Source organism: Eschrichtius robustus, chromosome 16 (genome assembly GCF_028021215.1).
Source record: "Eschrichtius robustus isolate mEscRob2 chromosome 16, mEscRob2.pri, whole genome shotgun sequence".
NCBI lineage: Eukaryota > Metazoa > Chordata > Mammalia > Artiodactyla > Eschrichtiidae > Eschrichtius > Eschrichtius robustus.
This window is the reverse complement of record NC_090839.1, coordinates 932,893-945,652: the sequence shown is the minus strand read 5'-3', so window position 1 is coordinate 945,652 and position 12,760 is coordinate 932,893. Positions and strand designations below refer to the sequence as shown.

The window sequence follows — 12,760 nt, the reverse complement described above, 5'->3', positions numbered from 1 at the left end:
GTGTGCATGCGTGAGTGCGTGTGTGCTACACGTTCACAGGTGTGAGTGTGAGCACAGGCATGTGTCAGGGGCTGGGGGACGGTGCGTGCTCTAGTAACTAAAACACTTGTCCTGGGAAACGTTCGCCACACCTGCTGAGGAGCAGGGCGGGTCCTCAGGCACAGTCACACACACGCGCGCCCAGGAAGCACGCCGACTTCCCAAAGCGCCCAGCCTCTTTCCTTCTACACCTCCTGAAGGTGGGGACCCCGGGGCAGTGGACGGACGCCGGGAGGGTCACGCACTGCTCGGGCCGGGGTCTGGGGGCCCCTGAGAAGGAGTCTCTACCCCATCATCCCCCAAAACTGCACCCCCAAACCGTCCCTCAAGCGGAGACATGGGTCTCCTGTCTTCCAAGGGGCCGGGATTTCAGAGAGGAGACGTCACAGCCCCCTTGCTAAGTGCAGCACGTCGACAGTCTAGCCTCAACCCCTCCTGCCGCAACCTCGGAGACCCTCCCAGCAGTGGCCTTGGTGCCCGCGTCTGGCTCAGCAGCTCTGGGGACAAGAGGTATGTCTGGGCTGGCACCTCCCATCACCAGGGGCCCACGGCACAGGGAGCGTGTGGGACAGGACACGAAACTCTCTCCAGTGGCCAACGGCCCCTCCTAGTAGGGCCGGGCACCCACGCCCACCCAGATCCACAGGGGAGGGTCCCTGCTGCTGGCGGCCTGAATCTGACCCTCCCAGGGCCAGAGAGCAGGGACTGGGGCTGGGCAGGAAGTGGACGTGCTTGGCCCAGGGGCCTGCAGCTGGGGCCTCCCTCTCCCGCAGCAGGAGGGCGAAGGGGGCTCAGACCTCACGCAGAGGAGCGGCCGCTTGCCGGGGCCCCTTCAAGCCAGCCACGCCAAGCACCCGCGTGTCCACACTGGGAGGGGCTCTTCTCACCACTGAGGATCTGAGGTGGAGACACATTGCCTTCGAGAACAAGAGGGGGCGGAGCGGACACGCCGGGCGGAGCGGGCCGTGGAAGGTTCCACGCCCAACCCCTCCCGGGACGCCGGAAGAGAGGGGGCGCGGAGTGGACACGCCGGGCGGAGGGGGCCAGGGGGGCTGCAGGGAAGGTTCCACGCCCAACCCCTGCCGGGAGGCCGGAAGAGAGGGGTGTCCTCGTGCTGCGGCCCTGAGCACAGACCACGGTTTCCGACTCTGAGCCTGGGTCCTCCTGCACTGGGCCCAGCCCACCCTCCAGCCGCCTGGCCAGCAGCCCCAGCAGAGAGGTGCGCTCGGGTGGGACCCTGGGTGTCCCAGCGAGGGCGGGGGCCACGCGCAGAGGCTACTGCAGACCCTGCTCCCCAGAGATCTCAGAGCGTCAGGACCCTGACGGCCAGGGGCACGTGATGCTGGTTTCAAAGTCCTTCCCGGAGAGCAAGCGGATTCCCTCACCGACCAGGACGGACACGCGTGCTGAGGAGACAGTGAGGCTCTCCCTGAACCTCATGTTTCGGGGCAAGTCGCTGTGTGGGGGGCTCAGCGGGCCCAGCCCTGGTGCACAGGTCACTGCCCCAGAGGGCGCTAGGGGCCCAGGCTTGCTGTCCCGTCACCCCAAATGCCAGAGGCCCCCGTGCACTGACAGCTGGGGGCCCGGGACGGGGTCCGCTCCGCCTCCTGGGGTTGGAATCCCAGCTCAAAGCTGCTGCCCCACAGACCCCGGTGCCCGGGACAGGAATGATGGGGGCAACTGCTTCCCAGGATACAGGGTGGGGATGGGTGTCTCTGACCCCAAGACACCAAGAGGTCACAGCCAAGGGGCCGGTCAGTGGAGGGGAGCAGGTGGGGGACGGTGAGCTCTGCGGGGACAGGAGAGACACCTACAAGACAGCGCTGCCTTCGTCTCTGGACGGCGCGGGTTGCCCTACTGAAGATGTCCCCGATGGCTGCGGCACTGTCCAGCCCGGGCCCCATCAGGGGCCGATGGGGGGCAGGCGAGGCAGGGTCCCCAGAGGAGGACAGCGTGCACGCCTGCTCACCACGACCCGCCCGGCCCAGGGCCCCAGAGCACAAGGCCAGCCTGGGGCAGCAGCCCGGCCGCCCAGCACCTCTCCCCGCAGGCAGGTCCGTATCGCAGGGCTGGCCACAGCCTGGCGACCAGCACCCGGCCAGGGCAGGGGGGAGAGGACACGGGGCACACCCGCCATCCTCCACATCTGGAAGGGACCCCAAGAACCCCCTTCCAGGTGCCTGTGGAGCGGGCCCCTCCCCCCAGGAGCCGAGTTCGGGAGGCCCGAGGGTTGCTCTGCTCTGGGGTGGTCCCAAGCCCCGCCACCCTGCCCCCTCCAGGCCAGGGTACTGGACTCCGGGCGGCTCCCATCACAGGACACTCAGAACCCACAGGAAGGAGGGCGACACTGACCAGCAGCTCTGGGCGGGCACCCAAGACAGATGGGGCAGGACAGGAACGGGGGGGCGGAGACAAGCCACACCCGAGGGGCCAGCCAGCGCCCACCCAGGCCTCAAGGCCGCTGAGCCTCACGAGACAGGCCTGCCCCTCGCTGCCACCCTCACCCGGCCCTGCTCCCAGCCCACGCCCCGACCCAGCCGCCAGGGGCCCGTCCTCAGCCTCGACCCCGGCCTCTGTCACGCGCAGGCCAACAGTCTGCAGAGCGGGCACAGCCAGCCTGGCTGCCCCTCGCTGGAAAAGAACGTCTGCCGACCTTCAGCGCGAGAGGCCAAGGGCCGCGCCTGCCCAGCACCCCACACGGGCACCCGCACCGCGTTACTCTAAGCAAAGGGCCCCGGAGGGTCCGCCTCGAGACCGGGAGGCCAGGAGTCGGGGCAGGCCGGCGGGCGGCCTCACTTCCGGGGCCCGGCCCAGCCCATGTCGCCGAAGGGGCCCTCGCCCGTGGCAGAGCGCGGCGGGGGCCCGCACGGGGTGCAGAGGTCCGAGTCCGTGTCCGACTCGCCCTCCGCAATGTAGGGCCTGACTTTGGCACACGGTGCGACGGCGGCGTAGCAGCTGCCGAGGGCGTCCAGGTTCTCCTTGGACTGGGAGATACTGAAGCCACTGAAGGAGCGCTCGAGCTCCTCGTGGTCCACGGACGGGATGGAGATGGACGTGTCGCTGTCCCGCAGGGCGCCCTCGTGGGGCCTGCAGGCCGGGGCGTCCTCCGACCTCAGGAACTCCGTGCTGGCCCGGTGGCCCCCGCTGTAGGCGGACAGGGACCGCTCGTGGGCGGGTGGCGGCGGGATGCGCACCAGCGAGCCGTGGTCCCCCACGGGTGAGGTGCCGTGGCCCTGGCGCGGGTGGCACTGCTGCTGCCACGAGGTGGAGGGCGGGCACTGGGCGGGCGGCGCGGCTGGGGGTGCCGAGAAGTTCTTCTGGCCCATGGAGCTGGCGGAGCGGATGAGCTTGATGATGCAGCCGTTCCTGCCGCCATGGTCCCGGCTGTCCTCGGGGCTGTGGTATGGCGGCGCCGGCTCTGGCTCCTTGGCCCCGAAGTAGGCCTCGGTCTCCGTCGGGGGGACGCCCATGCGCTGCGTGTAGATGTTCACCAGGAAATCCAGCTTCTTCTCCATGGACAGGACCTGCAAGAGGGGCTGCTGGGCCACGCTGGGCTGCTCCCCGGAGGGGGGGGCCCGGGCTGCTCCCTGGAGGGGGTGGGGAAACGGGGCTGCTCCCCGGAGGTGGGGGGGAAACTGGGCTGCTCCCCGGAGTGGGGGGCGGCCCAGGATGTTTCCCACAGAGGTGCAGAGGCAATGGAGGGCAGACCCCCCCCCAACAGCAGCTCAGCCTCTGACCCCACCCGTCAGTGTGTGTGGCCTCAGGAGACTTCAAAGCATGGACCCTCCTGCTTGTCTGGGCCGCCCTGTGTCCGCTGTGGGTTCACCCCTTAGAGCAAACTCCACAGAGGGAAAGAACCGGCCATTCCTTGCCTCAGCTCCCGTCAGGGAAGTGCCCCAGGCCCGGGGGGGCGCTCCTGGGGGCCCAGGGTCTCAAAACAGCAGCCCTCCCTCCCCCCAAAACTCAAGCTCCCTCCCACAGTGTCCGTGCCGACACCCCAGGACCCCAGCCTCTCCCACCTGCTTCTCCACCTTCCCCAGCCGTCCCATCATGCTGGGGTCCTCGGGCAGCTCCGCCTCAGCCGGGCCCTTGCCTCGGTCTTTGTCTGCTATCGCCGGGCCACGCCCCACGATTTGGTCCACTCTGCCGGGAAGAGACCCCGTCCCCCGCGTGAGTTCAGGTGGGATAGGCGGAGCCCGTGGCCCTCTCCTCCTGGGCCAGGCCGCAGCCGCCAGATCCAGGCTCCGGGCTGAGTCCAGAGCCGACCAGGGGGCAGCGAGGAACCAGGACAGATGGACCCTGGGCACCTGGTCCTTGTCCTGCTCTCCGCCGCCCCCGGGGCCTGTCCCCCGACCGTTCCATTCCAGTGGGGCTGGCACATTAGCAAGGGGTAAAGAGAAGGGAGTTGGGGCCAAGCACCCCTCAGCTCCCCCGCCCCCACCCCCGAGCTCTGCTCCTGGATAACGTGCCACTGTGGCCCCTGCCCACCCGGGGTCTGGAGGGGACCGAGTTAAACGTCTGCAGCGGGAACCACAGAAGCAGGGGGGACGTGAGGACTTCGCGCCATGCGCCAGACGGGGGAGGGGACACAGACCAACACAGGAAACCACAACGCACAACCAGAGGAGGGGACAGACAGAGCCACTGGCAACCAGAGAGGAGGTCCGCGTGTGCTCGTGCGTGGGCACGTGTGTGCTGACTGTGCGTGCCTGTGCGTGCACTTGTGTGAGTGTGTGTGGGCCTGTGTGTGCGCACGCACGTGGGAGATGCAGAACACAGCTGAGGTGACCTCAAACGAGGCCATCGATCACGAGTGCCAACAAGAGGGGAAGGAGGCCTCCTTCAGGGACGGGGGCTTCTGCTTGACCCATGCGGCATCCCCTGTCCCCTGTGCTGAACAGGAAGGGCCACTGAGGGGCTCGGAAGGGACCTTGGGAGTAGCAGCGTGGGCGCCCGACACTCTGAGCCCCAGAAGTGCAGCCACATGGATGCTGGGCAAAGGCACCAGGGCCAGGGTGCAGCTGGGCAGGACGGCCACCCAGGCACAGGCCACACAGCCCTGCCGCTTCTCTGGAGCCTCATGCATGAAGTGTGCCACCCAAGCTCCCGAGTGGGGAGGGGCGCCGGCTCCTACCCCCCCAGGCAGCGCCACGGGGGCTGCCGGCCTGCTCAGCTGCCGTCCTCACCCACAGGGCCGCCCTAACTGCCTGTCGGGGCTCAGGGTGGTCTGTCCTTTCTGTCACAGGAAGCAGGAGGGGATCAGGCTTGCGTCGGCCACGGGGCGTCATGCTTGATCATGCGGTGGCAGGGCGGACGTGGGGCCCTCGGGCTCCACGCAGACGGCAGTGGGGGCAGAGCGGGAGGAGGGCTCACTGGTGTTCCAGGCGTCTACACAGTCCAGGCACAGGCACGCAGCGCCTTCACCCCTGCCACATGACGGGCCGCCCTCCTGGCCGCTCCCCTGGGAGCCTTGGCCCAGGGTCGGCCTGGAGCTGCCCCTGGTGGGTCTTCCGTGGAGCCTGTGCCACCCCCTCCCCTGGGCCTCAGGCTGAGGAGTCGGGCTTAACCCCTGTCCTTCTGGCTCCTTCTCTGTGGGCATCTGGCTGCAGTGGTCCGGGAGGCCTGCGGGGTTCCAAGGGCTGGCAGGGCCTTCCCAGCCCGTGGCTCTGAACGCCCAGCCCCTGTGCCCTGCAGCAATGCCCAGGAGGGTGGGCTTCTGTCTCAGGGTACAGCTTCCTTGGGGCTGGAGGACACGGGCAGAGTGGGGGACGCGGCAAACACTGTCTGGGCTGCCCTGCTCCCCCGGAAATTCCTTTCTCATGGGAGAGCTGCCAGGCTGAGATGCCCAGCACACACTGACCCTCGGCCTCACGCACAGAAACCCTGGCACACAGGGGTCAGGCACCCCCAGTCGCTCCAATGGCCCAGCTGCCAGCATCCCTGCCGGCCTCCGGGACGCCCCTGAGCCCCTCTGCCCGCTCGGCCAGGCGTGTCTGCCCTCACCCCACATCCTTGCCCTGGGCTCTGCTCTCCCAGACCTGCCAGGGGGGCAGGTCACAGCCATCATCTCCATAGTCCAGGGGAGCAGGAAGGCTCCGAAGTCTGAATTCATCACCAAAGAGCCTGCCTCTGCTGACTCACCACCTCACTGCCCGCCCCCCACTCTGCCCACTGGCTGGGACCGTCTTCTTCAATAACCCTGACCATGGTGAAAACTGGAAAGAGAGCCACCAAAGCTCTGGGGACTCCCCGGGGGCTGGGCTCCCGCCAGGACCCTCTCAGTCCACACAGCAGCCCAGGTCGACCCACCGGCAGGTGGTGGCGGGGGGGGTCTGGGTCGGTGCTGGGGCAGGGCCCCACGTCTGAACACACCTGATCCTTGGGGGACTGCTGCCCTCTTCTGCCCAGGGAGCCCCCACCCCCCGTGGACGCCACACAGGTGTCGGTGGAAAGGAGCCCCCCGACAGCCTCCGCAGGACCCCGCCAAGAGGAGCAGCTCAAGGGCACCCCACGCAGCCCGCCAGGGCCTGCAGAGGACGTCGTTTTGTCAGGGACAGAGAAAGAGCCCCTCCGTCCCGCGGAGCAGAGCGGGTGCTGCCGTCGTGTGGCTGGAGCGAAGGGGGCTGGCCATTCCAGAGACAGGCGGGACGCTCGGCATCCTGACCTAGGTGAGTACTGGGGTGACTCTCTCGGAGGGGCCGTGGGTCCTTTGGTGGGGTACTTCTTGTGCCGGGGAGTTGAAGGGGGTGGGGGGCCCACAATCATATCTATCCTGGCGAGTAAACAAGAAAAGAGACACCAGGAAAATGCATCGTGAAGCAACATGAAAGGGGAGGCAGCCGGAAACTTGCAGAGACAGAATGCACGACCCGCTGAGAGCAGCCGTGACCTTTCTTACAAACGGGATGCAGGGACACCGCGCTCCCGTGACCTCAGATGTGGTCAAGCGAGCACTAGGGGAGGCCACGAGCTCGCGGCGCCCCGTCTGCCCAGGCAAGGGTGCACGTGCAAGGACACGTGGCAGCTGGCAGCAGAGTGCCAAAGGGCCCCGGGAAAGACACCAAGGCCCTGCCAGCAAGCGACAGACGTCTGGCTCCCGCGGGGGTCGGTTTGTCTCGTCTGTTTTCCAGACAGAAAGGGAGGGAGAGGGGACGGTCTAGGACAGAAGAGCCTCGTGAACAAACACCGCTGCCGAGAGCGGAGGCGGGCCAGCCGTCGAGACCCGGGGCGGCCTCTCACGCACACACGTGTGCTCACACCTGCACACACACGTGGACACATGCACGCTCACACACGTACACACCCGCAAGTTTGCACGCACGGGCACACGTTTACATACTCGTGTATACACGTGCACGCTCTCACACGTTATTTACATGTGCACAACTGCACGCACGTTTGCGCAGACACACAGGTCTACTCGATGCTCCAGGAGGACGCTGGGCAGTGGGCCTCCCAGCTTGAGCCTGGGGACAGGAAGGGGTTGTCCCCTGGCCTCACCCAACGGGAGCAGCTGGAGGCCCAGAGGGGCCCCTCCCCTGGGACGCTGAGCAGGACGGGGAGACGCCACCTGCCACGGGGCCGGGATCTGGGCTGACCCCCAGGACTGCCCCCACCATCCAGACCCCCCACGGCCAGGGCCCAGGCTTCAGGGCCAGAGAACTGGCAGCCGCCTCATTGCAGGGGCCCTGGCCGGGAGGGCTTGACCAGCGGGAAGGTGGGGTCCGTTCCGGGAGAGACCCACGGCAGCCACGGGCCTCCTCACGGGCACCAGACACACGTGTGTGCGCCCGCTCGTCTGTGTATGGATGGCGCGTGCCTGTGAGCACACACGTACTAGGCGTGCGTATGTCGGTCCTAGAGGACACACACGTGAGCACAAGCCTTAGAGCATGGCTATGTGTGTGCACATGCGTGCTGGCACACGTGGGCATGTGGGATCAGACATGGGTCTGTGTGTGTGCACGTCCTGGGTCCTTGCTGTGTCTGTACACACGTGTATACAGCTGACTCCTGGGTGAGCAAGCCAGTGCTCACGTGGGGCCAGAGATGGCAGCGCCAGCGTGTGCCCGGCCACGGCCCGCCAGGCACATGTCCAGCCCCACTGCCTGCTCCGGCCGTGGGAATCCCTCTGTGCGGTGGGGAGGAAGAGGTACCACGTGGCCTAACTGCTGCCTGATGGGCCCACGGAAACCTGCACCTTCACCTCTCAACAGGACTAACTTCTCTCCCCAGCACACACGGGTACACATGGGCAACATACGTGCATGGACACATGACACACATGGCACAGCACACACAGACACACGCATGCACCCACACGTTTGCCAAAACGTGTTGCACCCGTGTGCACACATGCACATGCATGCACTCGTACACATACACGTGTGTACACACACGTGCACCTGAGGCCTGAACACGTGCAAGCACACACGTGCATTCACACATGTGCATATGCACGCTCGTGTGTGCGCACAACACATACACGCTTGCCCATCGCAGCACGGGCAGGAGAGAAGAGAGAGACAACAGAAAGGTTAAAATCAGACCACACAAGCACATGGCAGAAAGCCCACGCGGGGCCGGCGTGGGGCCGGAGAGGAAGGGCCCAGATGTGGCAGCTAGCAGGGCCGGCCGCTGCGTCCACAGCGCGTCGCCGCCCCACCTCTGGCAGGAGTGTGCAGCTGCGCCGTGCCCGTCCCCAGCCCGCACCCGGCTTTGGCCCAGAGGACCCAGCTCCCCGCCCCCGGGGCCAGGCAGGCAGGGGAGGTGCTCTTGCCTGGACTGCAGGTTTTTGATGCGGGACAGCATGTCCAGGTGGCCAGCCGAGTACTGCTCAATCACGTCCATCACATCGTAGGGCCGTAGGCTCTCCTTGAACTTGCGCTTGGACACCAGGAACCGCATGACACTGGAGGGGGTGGTCAGGAGGCTGTGAGCCCTGGGCAGAGACCACCGAAGGCAGCCCCCCAACGTCCACCTGCCTTGGGCCGCCCAGCATCTCCGAGAATGTCTGCTGGATGACTTGGCCCTGTCATCTGGGCCACCCACCTGTCTTGTACCCCAGCCACCCTTGGGCCCCACTGCGCAGAGGACCCTTGTCCACCCGGGAACCCCTGTGCAGTGGCAGCTCCCAGCCGTCCACTAACAGCCTTGGGCACCCGGCCCCTGGGACGCAGGCGACGGCTGGGACAGCAGGTGCCTTGCGAGCCGCGGGGGCCGGACTGAAGGGGTGTCGGCCGTGAGGCATCCCTCCCGAGCGCGTGCCCTCACCCCGGCCCCCCAAGGCCCCGCGTCCGTGGACGACTGCGAGGGAGCCCGCTGGGTCCTCACCACACGGCCCGGATGCTGACTTTGAGGCCCGGGGTCAGATCCTCCGTCACAAACTCGCAGTTGCAGCTCTTGTTGTCGTCCACAATGTCCTCCCCTGGGAGACTTGCTTCTGGGTGGAAGGACACAGCCCGTGAGGGGCCGGGCCACCCCCGGGACGGAGGGGGCCTAGTGCTCCGGCCCCGCAGCGCACGCGTGTCCGAGGGGACCTCCGCCGGGCACACCCCCACTCCAGCCCGCCCCCCGTCCTGCTTTCCCAGCCTGCTCCCCTCCACTGTGCTCCTCAGGGAGCGGCCACCACGAGGGTGTAAGAGGGCATCCCTGTGCACAGACAGAAGGACAAAGTGGGCCACGTGCACACAGAGTACTCGGGGAACGTCAGCCGTAAAAGCAGCGATGCGCCGGCACCCGCTCCACGGGTGAGCCTGGAAAACACGGAGCTCGGCGAGCAGAGCCCGACGCGGGAGGACAAGCACGTGTGGCCCCATCGCATGGAGCTCCGGGACAGCAAACCCCCACTCGAGGGCCGCCCGACCTACCTTCCGAGTTCTGCCGGGAAGCGGCGCCCCTGGCCCGGAAGGCCTGCCGTGCGCGGCCGCGCTCCCCGAAGCTCCAGCTCTTGGGCACCTTGTTCGGACTGTCCTCCAGGCTCTGGTCGGCGCTGGGCGACCGCCGGACGGTCTGGGCCTGAGGGGACCCCTTGCCCTTGGCAGCCGCGCCGCGGGGGCTGGAGAAGACACGGTCTTTCAAACTGACCTTCTGACTGCTCCCGCGAGAACCGACAGACGGACAGACACACAGAAAGACAGCAAGAGAGGTCACTCTGCAAAGAACACTCACTCCCGCTGGCTCCTGGCGGGTGGACGGGGTGCCCCGGCCGTGGGATGGAGCACGGGCCGGGGCGGGAGGGTCGCTAGGGTGAGCGGGGACAGGTCAGCTCCACCACAGGCCCCCCGGGGCCCGCTCAGCGCTCAGCCTGGCCGGGGAGTGGTCAGTGGACTCTGAAATCACCTTCAGCTACCACCAAAAGGTGCCTGAGACCTCGCCACACTGTCAGCCAGGGCTCCCTCTTCAAACGCCCTGGGCGATGACGGCTGTTCCCTGGGCACCTCCTGAGGGCCCCCGGCCACTCCAGCAGTTACCGTGCCTGCCCCTCCACCCCCGTAACTGCCCCGGGTCAGGAGGGTGAGGTCTGCAGCTGACCCCCGGGCCCCTCGGCCGAACCCCAGGGAGCTGCCTGGCGAAACAGGTCGGGGGGAGGGGGAGCACGGAGGGCCAGGGTGTGCCCACCTCCCCTCCACCCAGGGCGGCACAGGCTCCACCCCCACCAGGACACGTCCGGGCACAGAACGTCCACACTTCCGGAGGGATGATACGGGCGCCGGCAGAGCCCCGGCCCGAGGCCGCAGAGAGGGGGCAACCACGGCCGTCCAGCCACAGCCCCGTGAGGGTCTTCGGGCCTCGTTGCCCCGTCTCCCGGTAACCATGGAGACGGGTCTGACACCCCACGTTTGTTGGTTCTAACACCCTCCAGGCAGCAAGCAGGAGACAAGGGCGGTCTCTGGTCAGGGTGAGGTCAGGCCCGGGGCCAGGCGGCCACTCATTTCCTCCCGTGGACAGTTTCCACCATCTGCCCAGGAGGAGAGCGAGGCCCCCATGAACCGTGGACCCACTCACGCGACCACGCTCAGGGGCCACACTCAGAACCGCCCGAGGGGCCTCTGCGCTGCCCTGGGGCCTGGGACCAGCCCGCAGGGGTGCCTGGGCAGGGCCTCTGCTGTCGCTGGGAAGCCGCTAATCCCTCAGACAGCGCCAGCCCCACCGCAGATGGCCCAGGTCAGCTGCTTCCATCGGCCCGAGGGGGACCCACAGCAGAGACACGTCGTCAGACAGCGTAGAAGTGACCCACCATGGACAAGAACCAGCCCGCACGCGGCGGCCCAGGTCGGTGCCCCCGCCCCGCCCCCCCAGGCAGCTAAGGCCATCTGTGCTAGTTCTCGGGCCCGAGGCACGGCGCTCACTCAGAGGGGTGGCTCCTCCAGAGACCCTGGGTGTCCCGTGTCCCCATGAACACAGGAGCCGGGGTGTCTGCTTGCTCAGGACGCTGGCCCCAAGCCTGTAACCGCTGCGCCCGGCACGAGGCCAAGACAGGGATGGGGGACCGAGGGGCAGCCAGAGCCAGGCTACGGGGGCTGCTATGAAGATAACCCTCTCCTTCCTTTGTTCCCGAAGGAGACCACCAGCTGGTCCAGGGAGACCATGAAACAAGGGCCCCACCAAGCCAGGACTGCTGGGGACCCCCGCTGGACCTGCTGTCCCGTGCACAACAGGGACCCCCAGAACTCGGGCCCACGCAGCTGACCGCGATGACAGAGCCTTGCCTGGCCTTGGCCCGGCCCTGCGTCCCCGGCTCTCAGCCTGCTCAGACCGGGGAGGGGTGCCCTGCTGGAGGAGGCCACGGGTGGCTGTCTGGACTTCCACGGTCATCACAGCTCAGGGCTCCCAGGCACGCAGCCCCCAGACACCCCACGCCTGCCTCAACTCCAGATGCCTGAACGCCGACGGTCCTGCAGGTGTCGAGAGAGACCGTCCCTCACCTCACAAGCCAAGGACAGAAAGCACACGCAGGATGGGGCCCCGGCAGCCTGCCCCCAGGGAAGGAGCACAAGGCCAGCCCACCCTCCGAGTGGGAGGGCATTTACACGGGGCCAGGGGGCAAGCTCAGGACGGTCTGGGAGAGAAAGCGAGGCCCAGCCTCTCCTCCCCTGCCTGCCACCCTCCCCAGGGCAAAACTCCCAACAAGTGAAGCCAGCCATCAACAGGGACAGGCGAGCGGGGGCCCCGGCTGAGCTCGGCTGCACCCTGGTCTGCACGGCCGGCCGGGGCCCAGCTCAGCGGGGAAGGAGCCGGCATCCAGAGAGAACCGCCCGGCCCACAGCTGGACTGCGGATGCCCAGGGAAGGCGGGGGTGGTGGGGGGATGAAGTGACGTCCGTGAGACGCACACAGCAGGGCCAAGTGAGGCCTGGGCTCCTGGCCCGGCCGAGGGCACCTCTGGCCCTTCTGGTTCCCAAGCAGCCTGAGCACAGCCCCAGACCCGACTGGCCAGCCTGTGGCCAGAAGCACCCTGGACACCAGCTCTGGGCAAGCAGGACGGCTTCTGCCGGGGCCCCAGATCTCCCCTCCTGGGGCTGCAAAAGCCTCCCCCACGGTGCCCTACGTCGGGAACACACAGGCAGCACGGGCAGGTGGGGGCAGGCGACCCTCCGGGCCCCTCTCGAGGGCGAGAAGGATTCAGAGCATGCACGGATGCAGGTGTGCAAGCATGCCGCCGCCCTGGAGCCCCGACCCTGCTGCCCGGCCCCTCCCCATGCCCGCCGCTCGGCACCCCT

General features: G+C 67.6%; 1 protein-coding gene across 5 annotated transcripts in view; it reads right to left on the bottom strand.

The window, feature by feature from the left end:
* Window positions 1-2,831: 2,831 nt before the first annotated feature.
* The window catches only part of KCNQ2 (potassium voltage-gated channel subfamily Q member 2), a 47,659-nt gene continuing 37,730 nt past the window's right edge, over window positions 2,832-12,760 (bottom strand). For 3 of the 5 annotated variants that reach the window (XM_068565716.1, XM_068565717.1, XM_068565718.1), the window contains 5 exons: window positions 9,909-10,132; window positions 9,373-9,481; window positions 8,819-8,950; window positions 4,059-4,182; window positions 2,832-3,563 (listed from right to left, as the gene is read on the bottom strand). In XM_068565716.1, coding sequence (XP_068421817.1) covers window positions 2,832-3,563; window positions 4,059-4,182; window positions 8,819-8,950; window positions 9,373-9,481; window positions 9,909-10,132 — 1,321 coding nt within the window. Of the gene's footprint in view, window positions 3,564-4,058; window positions 4,183-6,703; window positions 6,812-8,818; window positions 8,951-9,372; window positions 9,482-9,908; window positions 10,133-12,760 lie in introns of all 5 variants that reach the window. The other 2 variants (XM_068565715.1, XM_068565719.1) reach the window with 2 other exon arrangements.